At 41.2% G+C, this 17,180-nt stretch overlaps 1 protein-coding gene across 13 annotated transcripts in view; it reads left to right on the forward strand.

Annotated features, from left to right (window-relative positions):
- The window catches only part of ALG9 (ALG9 alpha-1,2-mannosyltransferase), a 91,353-nt gene that overhangs the window by 56,155 nt on the left and 18,018 nt on the right, over nt 1-17,180 (forward strand). For 10 of the 13 annotated variants that reach the window (XR_004270932.1, XM_032285596.1, XM_032285591.1 and 7 more), the window contains one exon: nt 9,893-10,023. The exons of 2 other annotated variants lie outside the window; for them this stretch is intronic. Coding sequence is in view for 9 of the 11 variants with exons in the window: in XM_032285596.1 (XP_032141487.1) it covers nt 9,893-10,023 (131 nt within the window). In the remaining 2 variants the exon portion in view is untranslated. Of the gene's footprint in view, nt 1-9,892; nt 10,024-17,180 lie in introns of those variants that run through there. One more of the 13 variants, XR_004270933.1, reaches the window with a different exon arrangement.

Raw genomic sequence — 17,180 nt, forward strand, 5'->3', positions numbered from 1 at the left:
AATCTTGTTATGGTGAATTTTCTAGCCTCACTCAAAATTAGTAGTCAGTTTGCTGGAGTTTGAACTCATTTTGCTAATTAGAAATGTTTCATAGATTTATTATAATATTATGTGACCTTTATTGTATGGTATTATGGAGGAAATAGATTGTCCTCCAGGGGCTAGAAGCTGAGGGAAGAAATTCTTGGCATTTACGGATAAGCTGGTCATAGTTTTGAACAGCTTGGTGTTGGAAGTTGTCCAGCATTCTTTCTTTCCACAAATACTTTTTGACTGCCTGAGATATGCCAGATACTGTACCAGGGACCAGGTTTATAGTGCTGATCAAGACAGACTCAGTCCTTGCCTTCACAGAGTTTATAAGGCTCAGCTGTAAGAAGGCTTGGGGACTGCTACAGTTGCTCACAGAGGGATTTGAGATGTGATGAATCAGAATTTATTATGTGTTTGCAAGGAAGACATTCTGAATGCTGCTTAAAAGCTAAGTATTAAATTAATAGCATATGTCAGCTATTGTTGCTGTTGGATAGTCTCAGTTATGACCAAATTTTACTGAGCTGTGGGCAAATTGTCTAAACAGTTTTTTCAGCTTTAATCCTTCCACTTGCCTAGGAGTTTACAGGGCAGTTGATTTAGATTGATCTTTCACATTATCCCCTTGGGCTCTTAGAAGATTCATGATGACAGTTGTTTACCAGAAAATTTTCAGTGACATTTGAGAAATAAGATCTGTCTTCTGTGTGGAGATGGTTTCTCTGTGATGTTCCCTGAACCTCATGCTGGCCCTTGCCAGAGATCTCTATTTTTACAGCTACGTGCGTCATTGTCAGTTCCAGCTGATAGATGATTGAATGCAACTTCACATCCTTCCTGTCTTAGGACTTGTGGGGCTTTGGCTCAGGCAGCTGGATAGACAGCAGGGAAGGTCACTGAGAATAGGAGGTTGGACTACTAGTTCTTTCCTTGTCCCCACATGGCATTCTAAACTGTGATAAAATTGTTTGATACAATCATTGAACCCATTCCTCCTGTTGCCTTTTCTCAGTCTTCAGCTCCTCATAGCCTTTCTGTAGCATTTGAAATCCACTCTCCACCCAGGTTTTCAAAACTGTGTACTTAATTTGATTCTTCTAAATCCTGTCTTCTGGTTCCCTTCATCCCTGGCTTCTTCTGCTTCTTCCTTCTGCCCAGTATTACGGGCGTTTTCTCAGCTTTATCTGTGGTCTTTGGCCCTCTCCGTTCGTTTTGTTTCTCAACAGACACTTTTTGCGACAGGTAGATATTCCTCCTCTTCCCCCGTCAACCATTCTCCTTTCTGCCTTTTTCCCTCTGTTTTCTCTTTAACTTTTATTATGAGCTCTAGGAAGTCTTTTCAACTACTGTAGCCTCCAGTGATCTTACCCTTTCTGAACTCTGAATTTTTAATATTTCCTGTATTTCATATATGCTGATGTCATTTCCTTACCCAAATTATGAGTTTAAGAATGGCCTGGGGCTGGTTGTGGTGGCTCATGCCTGTAACCCAGAACTTTTGGAGGCCAAGGTGGGAGGAATCACTGGAGCCCAGGAATTCGAGACCAGCCTGGGCAAGTTAGTAAGACCTTGTCTCTATTTTTTAAAATTTAAAAATCAGCCAGGCATGGTGGCACATGCTTGTGGTCCCAGCTCCTTGGGAGGCTGAGCTGCAAAGATCACTTTAGCCTGAGAGGTTGAGGTTGCAGTGAGTTATGATCACATCATTACACTCCAGCTTGGGTGACAGATTGAGACCCTGTCTCCAAAAGAAAGAATGGCCAGCTGGGTATGGTGGCTCATGCCTGTTATCCCAGCACTTTGGGAAGCTGAGGTAGTAAGATTGCCTGAGGCCAGTTCAGCTCAACTTCCTGGGCTCAGGCGATTCTCCCACCTCAGCCTCCTGGGTAGCTGGGACTACAGGTGCATACCGTGAACACCACTATGCCCAGCTAATTTTTGTAGAGACGAGGTCTCATTATGTTGCCCAGGTTGGTCTTGAATTCCGAGGCTCGAGCAATCTGCCTGCCTTGGCCTCCCAAAGTATTAGAATTACAGGTGTGAGCCACAGCACCTGGCCTTTCTTTTGAGATAGGGTCATGCTTCGTCACCCAGGCTGGAGTGCAGTGGTGCAAACACAGCTCACTGCAACCTTGACCTCCCAGGCTTAAGTGATCCTCCTGCCTCAGTCTCTTGAGTAGCTGCAACTACAGGCACGTGCCACCATGCCTGGCTAATTTTTGTATTTTTTTGTAGAGACAGGGTTTCACCATGCTGCCCAGGCTGGACTTCAGCTCCTTAGTTTGAGGCTGCAGTGAGCAAAAGAAAAGAACAAGGACATGTTATGACTTACATGCAATTTTATATACTTTAGTTTAGGATTCACCAAATAGATAGTTAATAAATGCTTTGAGGATGCCTAGAAGATTCCTTTTTTGCTTTTTGATCTGTAAACAATTTTATTGCCTGTCAGGGCAAATTATATCACCCTTCAAGTAAAGTCAACAAATTCAGTACTCAAAAAATCATAGTGTCCAACAACTAATCAAAACTACAAAATTGTGAAGAGGCAAGAAAATGTAACCTGAAACCAAGAAGATTTATTTTGATACCATTTAGTGGATACTGCTTGTTCATTGCTAATTGGGGACTGTGAGTGGTTAACATTATAAGCCTTCTGTCCTATATGTTGGGTTTAACTTGAATTCATATTAGACATTAACCAGGTTGAAACAAGAATAATTTATTTTAATGGGCTGTAATGCTCCAGAGATTGTTTCTTCCAGCTAAATATGCGCATTTCATAGAGCTGGTCAAGGATTCCTTCTGATAGTCTAGCTATTTTTATAGTCCTTTACAGTTTACCAGTTTTATTTAAATGAATTATCTCATTTAATCCTCATTATAACTCTTTGAGGTAAGTAATATTATCTGTATTATCAGAAGAAGAAAATGAGGTATAAAAACTAAAAAGACTGTGAGTCACTCAGCCAGTTTATGGTAGAACCCAGGCCTGAATCTAGGCCAGCTGACTTTGAACCCCTTTTCTAATAACCTTAGTTGTTCTTGAATGAAGAACCTGCCCTTGATCATACCTAATCATTTTCTGCTGGAGGGCTTTGTCCTTATGTGTTTGATTTGTTCCATCAGCTGCTTCCCAGGGAGGGTGAAAAGAGGTTGAAAGTTTTCTAATGGATTAACCTTTTGATAAATATGATTTTGCTTTGGTGTCTTTCTTTTTTTTATTTTTAGTGACAGGGTCTTGCTCTGTCACCTGGGCTGGAGTGCCGTGGCAGAGTCATAGCTCACTGCAGTCTCGAACTCTTGGGCTCAAGTGATCCTCCCACCTCAGACGCCCAGTTAGCTAGGACTACAAGTGTGAGCCACCATGCTGAGCTAATTTTTTAAAAAAACTTTTTTGTAAACATGAGCTCTCACTATATTGCTCAGATTGGGCCTTGGTATCTTTCTAAGACCTTTACTTTAAATGGAATCTCCTTAGGGATGATGTGATAAGTGAAGCCTAAGCTGACTGATACAGTTGCATATTAATTAGTTACCACCCACATCTCTGGTAGACCTTATACCTGACACCAAATCTAGATAACCAGACTTGTAGTGTGCCTGGCCAGAAAGAAACACACCGAGGTCAAATATTAAAATGTCATACTGAGGGCTCCCTAATCAAAAGAAGTCTAAGCATGAGACCCTCAGTGTCTCTTCTCTGTCTCTTGCTGGTTCTGTTTGCTTACAGAGGCATGGCACTTGTAAAGCTTTTAAAAACTTGTTTCATGTTCTTATAATCCTTGGGAGATACAGAGTGGATGTTCAGACCAAAAAGTCTACTTCCTGAAGTGTTTATACAAAGGATCATTTTTAGAGTTATGTGGAATGGAATTGGGTCTGACGTCAATTCTCAGTGTGCTTTCTCTCCCCTGGAGGAATAGGCCATATGTAGAGACAGATGTGAGACTGAAGTCTTTTTTTACATATAAATAATGCTGGGAGAGAATGAGAACATTTCTGTAAGGTGGAGGTTGGGGAAGAACAGAGTTTACTGTAAGTCAGAGATGACCAACTTGTTGTATGCACTTTTTAAAAACCTTCTACTCATGTATAATCTATAAGCCTAAATTGTGTAAAGTATTTGTACAGTAAAGTAGTAGTAATAATAATAGAGCCAGTGTCTATGTAACCCAGGTCAAATAATAGAACATTGCCAGCACCCAGGAGCTCTCCCAGGAATTCCTTTTGATCACCTACCCACACCACTGTTCCGAGGGAGTCTCCTGACTCCTGTAGTAATGAGTTTCTTGCTTTTCTCTTTAGATTTATGACTTTTACATGTGTCCCTAAATGATTTAGGTTCGTTTCAACTTGAATCACACTTCATTTACCCTTTTGTGTCTTGATCCTTTCACTCATCATTTTGTTTATAATAATAATCGTGTATGATATTGCCTGTAGCTATAGTTCATTCTATCTTGTTAATATTTCATTGTATGACTTTGCCACTGTTTATTATTTTATTGTTGATGGGTGTTTTTGATTTCAATCTGGGCTAACTACAAATAACACCACTTTGAACATTCTTGAACTTGTCTTTTGGTGCAGGCATTTCTGTTGGATATACATTAGGTTGAACTATATGAAATTACCATTTTTGTGGCTCAAACATCAAATAATAATTCTATATGGTTCAATCTAATAGGTAGGGGTAGAATTGTTAGATCATAGGAAATACATACGTTCAGTTTTAGTAGATTTTGCCAAATAGTTTTCTAAAGATCTCTTACCAGCTTAATTTCCTGCCAGCGATGTATAATTGTTGATCCACATTCTGGCCAACACTTGATACTGTAATTTTTCATTGTGATTTTCATTTGCATTTGCTGGTTACTAATGAGGTTGAACGCATTATCACTTGTTTTGGCCATTTAGGTTTCTTCTGATGAAGTACCTAAGTCATTTGATCGTTTTTCTTTTCTTTTCTTTTTTTTGAGATGAAATCTTATTCTGTTGCCCAAGCTGGAGTGCAGTGGTGCAATCTCGGCTCACTACAACCTCCACCTCCTGGGTTCAAGCGATTCTCCTGCCTCAGCCTCCTAAGTAGCTGGGACTGTAGACATGTGCCACCATGCCTGGTTAATTTTTGTATTTTTAGTAGAGATGGGGTTTCACTATATTGGCCAGGCTGGTCTTGAACTTCTGACCTCGTGATCCACCCGTCTTGGCCTCCTAAAGTGCTGGGATTACAGGCATAAGCCACCGTGCCTGGCCATTGCCTGTTTTTCTTTTGGGTGGTTTGTCTTTGTCTTGTTGATTAACAGGAGTTCTATATATTCTGGATATGAATCCTCAATGGTTAAATGTATTACATATGTCTTCTCTCATTTTGTGTTTTTGTTTTTTTTTATTCTTAATGTCTTTTGACCACTGCTACCTCTACCTCCTGGACTCAAGCAATTCTCCCACCCCAGCCTCCAAAGTAGCTGGAGCCACAGGTGCGCACCACCATGCCTAGCTAATTTTTTTACTTTTTGTAGAGATGGGATCTCATTATTTTGCTCAGGCTCGTCTCAAACTCTTGGCCTCAAGTGATCCTCCCACCTCAGCCTCTGAAAGTGCTGGGATTACAGGCGTGAGCCACTGCACCTGGCCTTTTAATGTGTCTTTTGATGAAAAGGTATTCTCAATTTTAATATTGTCAAATTATCTGTCATTCTTTTCATAATTAATGCTTTATCTACAAACTCTTTTACCCAAGATCTTGAAGATATTCTTTTATATTATCTTCTAAGAGGCTTATCTTTTCACTTTTAGGCCTATAATCCATCTAACGTTGATTTTTATATGGTGTGAGGTTGAGGTTCAATTTCATTTTTCCCCTAATGGATATCCAGTTGTCCCAGCACCAGTAGGTGAAAGGACCGTCTGCTTCTTTATGGTGTTACTTCTGTCATAAATAAGGGTTTGCATGTACTTGCATCTGATCTAGGCTCTTTGTTCTATTTCATTGGTCTGTTGATGTGTTCCTGCACTGATACCTCACCGTATTCTTTTTTTTTTTTTTTTTTTTTTGAAACAAAAGTCTTGCTCTGTTGCCAGCCTGGAGTGCAGTGGTGATATCTTGGCTCACTGCAGCCTCCGCCTCCCAGGTTCAAGGAATTCTCCTGTATCAGCCTCTTGAGTAGCTGCAACTACAGGTGCCCACCACAATGCCCGGCTAATTTTGTATTTTTAGTAGAGATGGTGTTTCGCCATGTTGGCCAGGCTGGTCTTGAACTCCTGACCTTAGGTGATCCACCTGCCTTGGCCTCCCAGAAGTGTTGGGATTACAGGCGTGAGCCGCTGCACATGGACTACTGTATTAATTTCTATAGCTTTATAGTAAGTAAGCCCCCACTTTGTTGTTGTTGCTGTTTTTCTTTTTAGAGATGAGATCTTGCTCTGTCACCCAGGCTGGAATGCAATGGCATGATCATAGCTTACTGCTACCTCAACCTCCTGGGCTCAAGCAGTTTTCCTGCCTCAGTCTCCTTAGTAGCTAGGACTATGGGTACACACCACCACAACCTGCTAATTTTTAAATTTTTGTAGAAACAGGGTCTCACTGTTTGCCTAGGCTGATCTCAAGTTCCTGACCTCAAGTTGTCTTCCGACTTTGGCTTCCCAAGGTACGGGATTACAAATGTGAGCCACCATACCCAGCCTGTTCTTCTTTCTTAAGAGTGCCTTGGCTATTCTTGTTCTTCTGCCTTTCCATACACATTTTAGAATTGGCTTGTTGAATTTCAAAAACACTCTGTTGGAACTGTTGGAATTTTGATTGAGATTGTATTTAATTTATCAATCAATTCGTTTAGAATTGACATCTTTATAATAGTAAGGTTTTCATCCAGGAATAACGTATATTACTTCATTAATAAGGTCTACTTTATTGTGTATCAAAAAAATTATTTGAAATAAAATTCACCATTTCAATTTTTGTATTGTAAAATATGCACAACATAAAATTTATAATTTTAATCATTTCAGAGTATACAATTCAATGACTTTTAATACATTTATAATGTGCAACTCTTACCAGTATCTAGGTTTAGAAGATTTTTATTATGCCCCTCCCCCAAAAAACCCCATACCCATTAAATATACATTAAGCAGTCACTCCCCAGTTCATAGTAACCTCTGCTTTCTGTCTTGGAGGATTTGCCTATTATGAACATTTCATATAAATGGAATCATGTATATGTGGCCTTTGGTGTCTGGACTCTTTCAGTCACAGCAATATTTTTAAGGTTTACCTATGGCATAGCATGTATCAGAACTTCATTCCTTGTTATGGCTAAGTATTAAAATGTGTATGGACATACCACATTTTAATCATATGTATACATAAATCTATAAGTTGATGGATGTTTGTCAATAAAATTTTATCCTTTTTTTTTTTTCTGGAGACAGAGTCTCACTCTGTCGCCCAAGCTGGAGTGCAGTGGCGTGATCTCAGCTCACTGCAACCTCTTCCTCCCAGGTTCAAACGATTCTCCTGCCTCAGCCTCCCAAGGGATTACAGATGTGTGCCACCACAACCAGCTAATTTCTGTATTTTTAGTAGGGATGGGGTTTCCCCATGTTGACCAGGCTGGTCTCGAATGCGTGACCTTAGTTGATCCGCCCACCTTGGCCTCCCAAAGTGCTGGGATGACAGGCGTGAGCCACCGTGCCTGGCCAATAAGATTTTATACTTTTTTATAGAGCACTTTCATCTTTTATTAGATTTATTTCAAGGTAAACATTTTCAAATGCTTATAAAGTATATTTTTATAAAATTTCATTTTGTTTATTGCTATGGAATATATGACATTGATTGACATCCTATAAGTTTAAAATTTGCTAAACACTCCTAATAATTCCAAGTTTTATTTGTAGAGTCTTTTGGACCAATTATATCATTGTGATGAATGAGCTTTCCCTTTCTTCTGCCCTGTGTTTCTTTTTCTAGTCTTACTCTACTGACCAGATCCTCTAGTAAAATGTTGAACCAAGTAGTGATAGCAAGCAGCCTTGACTTATTCTGGATCCCAGAGGAAAAGCTTTCAGTCCTTCAGTGTCAAGTATATCTATACATGTTTCAAATAGTCTTTATCTTAGCTGATGCCTAACAATCTAAGAGGACTCCTTATTTTTTTAATTGTTTTAGAAATATATTTTTGAAGCAGGTCACACTCTTTTGCCCAGGCTGAAATGCAGTGGGATGATCTTGGCCCACCTCAGCCTTGACCTCCACGGCTCAAGTGATCCTTCCACCTCAGTCTCCTGAGTAGCTGGGACTACAGGTGTATGCCACCACACCTAGCTAAGTTTTGTATTTTTTATAGAGATGGGCTTTGGCCATGTTGCCCACGCTAGTCTTGAACTCATGGGTTCAAGAGATCTGTACACCTCAGCCTCCCAAAGTGCTGGGACTATAGGCAAGAGTCACTGTGCCTGGCCCAGCATTGTTTTAAATGAAGTTTTATTTCTTTTCTTTTTTTGGAGAGGGTAGTCTTGCTCTTTCGCCCAGGCTGGAGTGCAGTGGCACCATCTCGGCTTACTGCAACTGCAACCTCTACCTCCCGGGTTCAAGCAATTCTCCTGCCTCAACCTCCCGAGTAGCTGGAACTACAGGTACATGCCACCATACCCGGCTAATTTTTCATATTTTTAGTAGTGAGAGGGTTTCACTGTGTTAGCCAGGATGGTCTTGATCTCCTGACCTTGTGATCTGCCTGTCTTAGCCTCCCAAAATGCTGGGATTACAGGCGTGAGCCACCACACCTGGCCTTAAATGAAATATTTTCATATTCTCCTTTGAGCATCTATAATATTCTGATGTATCCATGTTATCAGCAACTGGCTGACTCTGCTTTTGTTAATACACACTATTAATTTAATATATAGTATTAATATAATATATAGTATTAACAAAAGCAGAGTTTTGATATCTCAGTTTCACTAAACTTTTGATTCAGGGGCCGTTCCAATGTCTCTGTCAATTCTGTTGAATATTTGAAGGAGGCCAGCGCAGTGGCTCATGCCTGTAATCCCAACACTTTGGCAGGCCAAGGCGGGCAGATCACCTGAGGTCAGGAGTTTGAGACCAGCCTGGTTAACTGGGTCTCAAATGGGGTTTAGTGAAACCCCATTTCTACTAAAAATACAAAAAATTAGCTGGGCATGGTGGCGCATGCCTGTAATCCCAGCTACTTGGGAGTCTGAGGCAGGAGAATTGCTCAAACCCAGGAGGCAGAGGTTACAGTGAGCCAAGATCTAGCCATTGCACTCCAGCTTGGGCAACAAGAGCGAAACTCCATCTCAAAAAAAAAAAAAAAAAAAAAAAGAATATTTGAAGGAGATGATATGCATGATATTTCTGTACCCCCTGTGAGGTGTAGTGTAACCTTCCCTGGCTGTCAGGAGAGGCAGGCCTTCTCACATATTAGCATCTGTGTTTAGTCATGCCCTTTGAATCTGTGGAATAAAGAGGTGATGGACTGAAAGGGTGCAGTAGTGAGCAGAAGAAGATAGGTTTTCCAGAGGAAGATTGTGGGCTCATGGTGACTTTGGAAGCGTCTATGGGACTGGAAGAACTTAAGAACCCAACCTAGAATCAGACCAGCCAAAGCTTACATATATATTTGGCTGAATGAGTGCATCTCTCTCTCCCAAGAGCCTGAATACTCTTACCTGAGTGGAGAGAGCACAGGCAACATTGTCTGAGGACTTGGATGTTTGTTCCTCCAAAGCTCTGTGAATTTTTAGGATTGCAATTGCTGTTCTCTATCCTGAAGATATAGAGAATTGAAATTACTAATGAAGAGTTGGCCTTTCTCCGTTTCAGATTGATATCAGCAAATGCCATTATTTAGTGGATTTGGACACCATGAGAGAAACACCCCGGGAGCCAAAATATTCATCCAATAAAGAAGAATGGATCAGCTTGGCCTATAGACCATTCCTTGATGCTTCTAGGTATGTGGCTTTAATCCTATGGGATATACCAGGATTAGTAAGGGTAAAAATTGGATCCAAGGATTATATAACTTCCAGTCCTGGGCTGACTCCAGTAGCCATCATTTGTGTGTGTGTCTGTGTGTGTGAGTGTGAGTGTGATGGAGTCTCACTCTGTTGCCCAGACCGGAGTGCAGTGGCGTAATCTCAGCTCACCACAACCTCCGCCTCCCGGGTTCAAGTGATTCTCCTGCCTTAGCCTCCCAAGTAGCTGGGATTACAGGCACACACCACAATGCCCTGCTAATTTTTGTATTTTTAGAGAGACAGGGTTTCACCATGTTGGTCAGGCTGGTCTCCAATTCCTGATCTCATGTGATCCACCCGCCTTAGCCTTCCAAAGTGCTGGGATTACAGGTGTGAGTCACCACACCCGACCCATTGTTTTCTTTTTATTTGGGCCCAGTTTCCTGAGAAATCTGATTTCTTTTTTGAGGCACCAGAATGCAAAGTATATTCTGGTATCACCCAAGTGAAAGGATCCAAATAAAGCAGATAGGTCTGCTGCATAAAACACAAGTGTTTGACATGGATTATTTTTGACAACCAACTTCAACTATCTTAGCTAAGAGCATTTTGACACTGTTAGGAAGATTGACTATGCCCTTTGAAGAACTAAAAGTTCATGTTAATTATTTTCAGGCTCAAGGCTCAGCCAGGTCTGAGATAGTCCTTATTCAGTCTTAAATAGAGAGACCAAAAGGACCAGGGCTTGGCTCGCTCTTCAGAAAGGTCTCAGAATTAACATTAAGAGGGGATCAGGACATTCAGGTAAGGGAGTAGTGGGAAAGGAGAGTTGAAGGGGTCAAGGTATCTGAGAGCAGAGGTCCAGGTTAACAGATAGGAGATCTAGGGAGGCCTGGTGAGCAGAATCCAGGAGGCAGGAGGTCTGGAAGGAAGCAAAAGACAGTTAAAGCTGGACTAGCAGGAAGGCTGAGATGATGACCTGGATACTAGGTCACTAGCTTGGTCTTAGAAGTGAGGCCAAAACTGAGTTTGGTGAGCTGCAGGAGCCTAGGCAGGTCATTGTGCTTTTAGACTGAGCCTCTTCAGTGACTTTATAGGTAATTATAACTGGCAAGGATGGGATGGTTGGGGAGAGGAGGGCGGTCAAGAGGCATCTGAGTTCTAGAGTGATTCTCAGATATAGACTCTTGAGCCACATTCTCATCCTATGAGTCTTTTTGTAGCCTAAAGCCATTCCATCAAGTATTTGATACATAATTTCTAGGAGTGCCATTTCCACATAACGGGAAATAGTACTACTTTTTAACAACAATAACAACAAAATTTTTTGAGACAGTCTCACTCTGTCGCCAGGCTGGGGCACAGTCTCAGCTCACTGCAACCTCCACCTCCTGGGCTCAAGCAATCTTCCCACCTCAGCTTCCCAAGGCACCTGCCACCACACCCAGGTAATTTTTGTAGGGACAGGATTTTGCCATATTGCCCAAGCTGGTTTCAAAGTCTTAAGTTCAAGCAATCGGCTCACCTTAGCCTCCCAAAGTGCTGGGATGAACCATAGCATCCAGCCTTAACAAAATTTTTTTTTCTTTTTAGACGGAGTCTTGCTCTGTCTCCCAGATGGGAGCACAGTGGTGTGACCTTGGCCCCTTAGTGCTAGGATTACAGGCATGAGCCACTATGCCAGGCCCTTAACAAATATTTTTTGAGAGCCTGCAGTGTTCTAGGTGATTTGGACATGTAGCGAATAAAACAAAGATCTTTCTCCCAGTGGAGCTTATTGTTTGGAGGTGGGTAGGGAAGACATATAATATACAAGGAAATAAGTTATATAGTATATTATAGGATGATAAATGCAAGGAAAAAATGTATTGGGTTAAGAGGAGCATGGAGAGTTCCACTAGAGTTAGGGGTTACACTTTTAGCTAAGGTGGTCAGAGTCGGCCTCAATGAAAAGATGATGTTCAAATAAAGACTTGAAAGATGTAAGGGCATTAGCCATGTGGACATCTGAGGAAGCAGCTAGTGAAAGGCTGTGGCATAAGGAAAAGAAACAGGAGACTGGTGAGGCTGGAGCTGAACATGAGTGAAGAATAGCAGGTGGTGTGGTCAGAGTGCAGTAGGGGTGAGAATGCAGGTTACAAAGAGCTTTGTAGGCTGTTGAAAGGCCTTTGCTCTCAATTAAATGGGGAGCCACTGTAGGGTTTTGAGCAGAGACTTGATATAACTTTTATTTTAAAAGGATCATTTTCAGTTCTGTGCTGAGAATAAACAGTAGCAAGTAAGAATAGAAGCAGGGAGACCAGTTAGGCCACTATTGTAATAGGCCAGGCAAGAGATGAGGGTTCTTCAGATCAGGGAGAGGGCAGTGGAGAGAGTGAGAGGTGGTTATGCTGAGGACATAGAGAAATGCACTGAATTTAAGGTGTGAAAGAAAGGATTTAAAGATGATCCTAGAGATTTTGATTCAAGCAACTGGAAAAATGAAATTGCTACTAACTGAGATTGGAGAGACTGCAAGTAGAACAGGTTTTAGGGGTACAATGAGAGATAAGCTTTGGTAAAGTTTGATATCAGTCAAATTTACCTGGTCAGTTGCCAGGCAAATAGAATTATTGAACAGGCAGGCAGCTAGATACACAGTCGAAGTTCAAGGGGGAAGTTTGAGCTAGAGAATCAGACTCATTTAGAACTCTTGGCATTTAGATGATATTTTTTAAAAACAGGAGACTGGATGAGATCAGCAAAGGAGAGAATGAAATAGGGATGAAGTGAGGCCAGGGGAACTCCAGTGTTTAGAGATTAGGGAGAAGATGAGGAACCAGCAAAGGTGACTGGGGGCGATCATCAGTAAAGTAGTAGGAAACCCAGGAGAGGAGAGTACCCTGGAAGCTAAAGGAAGAAAATGTTTTCAGGAGGAAGGAGTGGTCACCTGTGTCAGAAGCTGTTGATAAATCAAGTAAGATGCAGAATAACAACTGTCCATTAAATTTGGCAACTGGTAAAAGCAATCTGCATAGGCATAGGGACTAGTGAGATTGATTAGAAAGGTCAAAGTGAGAATAGTAGAAGAATTGGGGTAGCAAATATGGACAAGTCTTTTGAAGAGTTTTGCAATACAGGGAAACAGGGAAATAGGGCTGTAGCTGGTGGTGGGTGTCAGGGAAAGTGATAACTAGAATTTTTTTATCTTTTTAAATAAATTTTTTTGAGTGACAAGGAGCAGTGGCTCACATCTGTAATCCCAGCACATTGGGAGGCCAAGGCAGGCGGATCACTTGAGGCCAGGAGTTCAAGACCAGCCTGGCCAATGTGGCGAAACCCTGTCTCTATTAAAAATACAAAAAAAAAAAAAATTAGCTGGATGTGGTGGTGCGCACCTATAGTCCCAGCTACTCAGGAGGCTGAGACATGAGAATTGCTTGAACCCGGGAGGTGGAGGTCACCGTGAGCTAAGACTGCACCACTGCACTCCAACTCCAACCTGGGCAACAAGGCGAGACCTTGTCTCAAAACAGCAACAATGACAAAAAAGCAATGGATGAACCTACATTGACACATTGTTATCATCCAAAGCCCACAGTTTACATTAGGGTTCACTCTTGGTGTTATACAGTGCTATGGCATAATGTCTGGTGTCTACTATTACTGTTGCATATGAAATAGTTTCACTGCTCCAAAACTCCTGTACTCTACCTATTCTCCCCTGCTATATTCCCAGACAACCACTAAGATTTTACTGTCTTCGTAGTTTTGCCTTTTCTAGAATGTCATATTGCTTGAATCATACAACATTTTCATATTGAATTCTTTCACTTAGCAAGCTGCATTTAAGTTTCTTCTGAGTCTTTTCATGGCTTGAAAGCATATTTCTTTTGAACTCTGAATAATATTTTATTGCCTGGATGTGCCACAGTTTATTCACCTACTGAGGGACATCTTTGGTTGCTTCCGGGTTTTGACAGTGGTCTTAGTTCAGACTGCTCTAACAAATGGCCATAAACGGGGTGGCTTAAACAATAAACATTTACTTCTCACAGTTCTGAAGGCTGGAAGGCCAAGATCATGGTGCCAGTATAGTCAAGTTCTGGTAAAGGCCATTTTTCCAGTTGCAGACAAGTGACTTGTATCCTCACATGGCTGAAAGAAGACAAGCTAGCTCTCTAGCGTCTTCTAATCCCATTCTTGAATGCTCTATTCTTATAAGCTAGTTCCCTCCCAAAGGCCGAACTCCAAATACCATCACATGGGTGATTAGATTTCAACATACGAATTTCAAGGGTCCACAAACATTCAGCCCACAACAGCAATTATGAATAAACCTGCTATAAACATCTATATACAGGTGTTTGTGTGGACATATGTTTTCAACTCCTTTGGGTAATACCAAGGAGTATGATTGCTGGATTGTATGGAAAGAGTGTGTTTAGTTTTGCAAGAAGCTGCCAGATTGTCTTCCAAAGTGACTGTGTCCTGCATCCCCACCAGCAATGAATGAGAGTTCCTGTTGCTCTACATCCTTGCAGCCATTTGAGATTATCAGTGTTCTGGATTTTGGCCTTTCTAATGGGTGTGTTGTGGTATTTCACTGTTGTTTTAATTTACATTTCCCTAATATGATGCAGAGCATCTTTTTATATGCTTACTTGCCATCTGAGTATCTTCTTCAGTGAGGTGTTTGTTAAGTCTTTGGCCATTTTTTAATTGTCTTGTTCATTTTCTTAGTGTTGAGTTTTTTGTTTATGAGACAGAGGGAAAGAAGTGTCTTTCACAGAGCAGAAATATTTTATTTTAATGAAGTCCATCTTCTCAATTCATTTTTCATAAATCTTGCCTTTGGTGTTGTATCTAAAAAGTCATTGCCAAATCCAAGTTCATTTAGGTTTTCTCCTATGTTCTAGGAGTTTTATACTTTCAGGTGTGTGTGTGTGTGTGTGTGTGTGTGTGGATTTTTTGAGACAGAGTCTCTGTCTGTCGCCCAGGCTGGAGTGCGGTGGCACACTCTCGACTCACTGCAACCTCCACCTTTTGGGTTCAAGTGATTCTGCTGCCTCGACCTCCCAAGTAGCTGGGATTACAGGCATCCACCACCATGCCCAGCTCATTTTTGTATTTTTAGTAGAGACGGGGTTTCACCATGTTGGCCAAGCTGGTCTGGAACTCCTGACTGCAAGTGATTCACCTGCCTCAGCCTCCCAAAGTGCTGAGATTACAGGCGTGAGCCACTATGCCCAGCCTATACTTTTAGATTTTACATTTAGGTCTATGGCCTGTTTTGAGTTAATTTTTGTGGAGTTTGTAAGATCTGTGTCTAGATTAATTTTTTTGCATGAGGATATGTGGTTGTTGCAATGTCATTTGTTGAAAAGGCTGTCTGTTTTTCATTGTGTTGCCTTTGTTATTTTGTCAGAGGTTTATAATTGACTGTATTTATGTGGATCTATTTCTGGGCTCTCTATTCTGTTCAACTGACATATTTATCTTTTCCTTCTCTAGTATGACACTGTTTTGATGATTGTAGCTTTATAGTAAGTCTTGCAGTTGGGTAGTGCCAATCCCCCAACTTTGTTCTTCTTTTTTTTGTTTTTTTTTTTTTTTTCTTTCTGAGATGGAGTCTCACTCTGTTGACCAGGCTGGAGTACAGTGGCACAATCTTGGCCCACTGCAACCTCTGCCTCCCGGGTTCAGGCAGTTCTCCTGCCTCAGCCACCTGAGTAGCTGGGATTACAGGCAAGTGCCACCACGCCTGGCTAATTTTTGTTTTTTTAGTAGAGATGCAGTTTCACAATGTCAGCCAGGCTGGTCTCGAACTCCTGACCTCAGGTGATCCACCTGCCTCGGCCTCCCAAAGTGCTGGGATTACAAGCGTGAGCCACTGTACCTGGTCAACTTTGTTCTTCTTCAGTATTATTTTGTGGATTCTGGGTCTTTTGCCTCTCCATATAAACTTCAGAATCAATTTGTCAACATCCACAAAATAACTTGCTGAGATTTTGATTGAAAATTTATGAATCTAGGCCGGGCGCGGTGGCTCAAGCCTGTAATCCCAGCACGTTGGGAGGCCGAGGCGGGTGGATCACAAGGTCAAGAGATCGAGACCATCCTGGTCAACATGGTGAAACCCCGTCTCTACTAAAAATACAAAAAATTAGCTGGGCATGGTGGTGCGTGCCTGTAATCCCAGCTACTCAGGAGGCTGAGGCAGGAGAATTGCCTGAACCCAGGAGGCGGAGGTTGTGGTGAGCCAAGATCGCGCCATTGCACTCCAGCCTGGGTAACATGAGTGAAACTCCGTCTCAAAACAAAAACAAAAACAAAAAACGAAAATTTATGAATCTATAGATCAAATAGGGAAGAACTGACATTTTGACAATAATGAGTCATCCTATCCACGAATGTTGTTAAATTTATACTGAAGTATTGTATTTTTGGGAGTGTGATGGTAGGAATCTGGAGATTCTCTTCTGATGGCCTTGCTTTTCTCAGTGAGGTAGGAAGTGAGATTATCAGCTGAGAGAGAAGTTTAAGAGATGAGGTGATATTGAAGAGAAACAAGGCGTGAAATAGTTGAGGAGAGCAAGAGACAAAAGGAGCTGGAGAAATATAGTGTGATTGGAGGATAGGATCCAGAACCCGTTGGAGCTTTAAATGGGGCCATGTAGTTGCTTTTTCTCTTCTTCATTTATGTATAGTTATAGCTATACTGTGAGGCACAAAACAGTTAAATTTAACCAAGGTTTAAAAAAAAAAACTTTATTGCAATATGATTTACATACCATCCAATTCATCCATTTTAAGTGTGCAATTAAATGATTATTACTAAATTTATCAAGTTGTGTAGCCATAACCACAGTTCAATTTTAAAACATTTTTATCACCCTAGTAAGATCCCTCATTTCCACTACCATCTACGGGGATTCTGCTAATCTATTCTTTGCTGCTATAGATTACCTTTTCTGGACATTTCATATAAATGGAATCATATGTGGAGTTTTGTGTCTGGCTTCTTTCACTCAGCCTGTTTTTGAGCTTCAGTCATATTTTAGCATTTATCTGTAGTTGTCTGTTTTTATTGCTGAATACTGTTCCATTGTTTAATCCTTCACTAACTGATGGACATTTCGATTGTTTACACTTTTTGGCTATTAGGAATA

Source organism: Sapajus apella, unplaced genomic scaffold, assembly GCF_009761245.1.
Source record: "Sapajus apella isolate SASKATOON/1434 unplaced genomic scaffold, GSC_monkey_1.0 scaffold16, whole genome shotgun sequence".
Classification (NCBI taxonomy): Eukaryota; Metazoa; Chordata; class Mammalia; order Primates; family Cebidae; genus Sapajus; species Sapajus apella.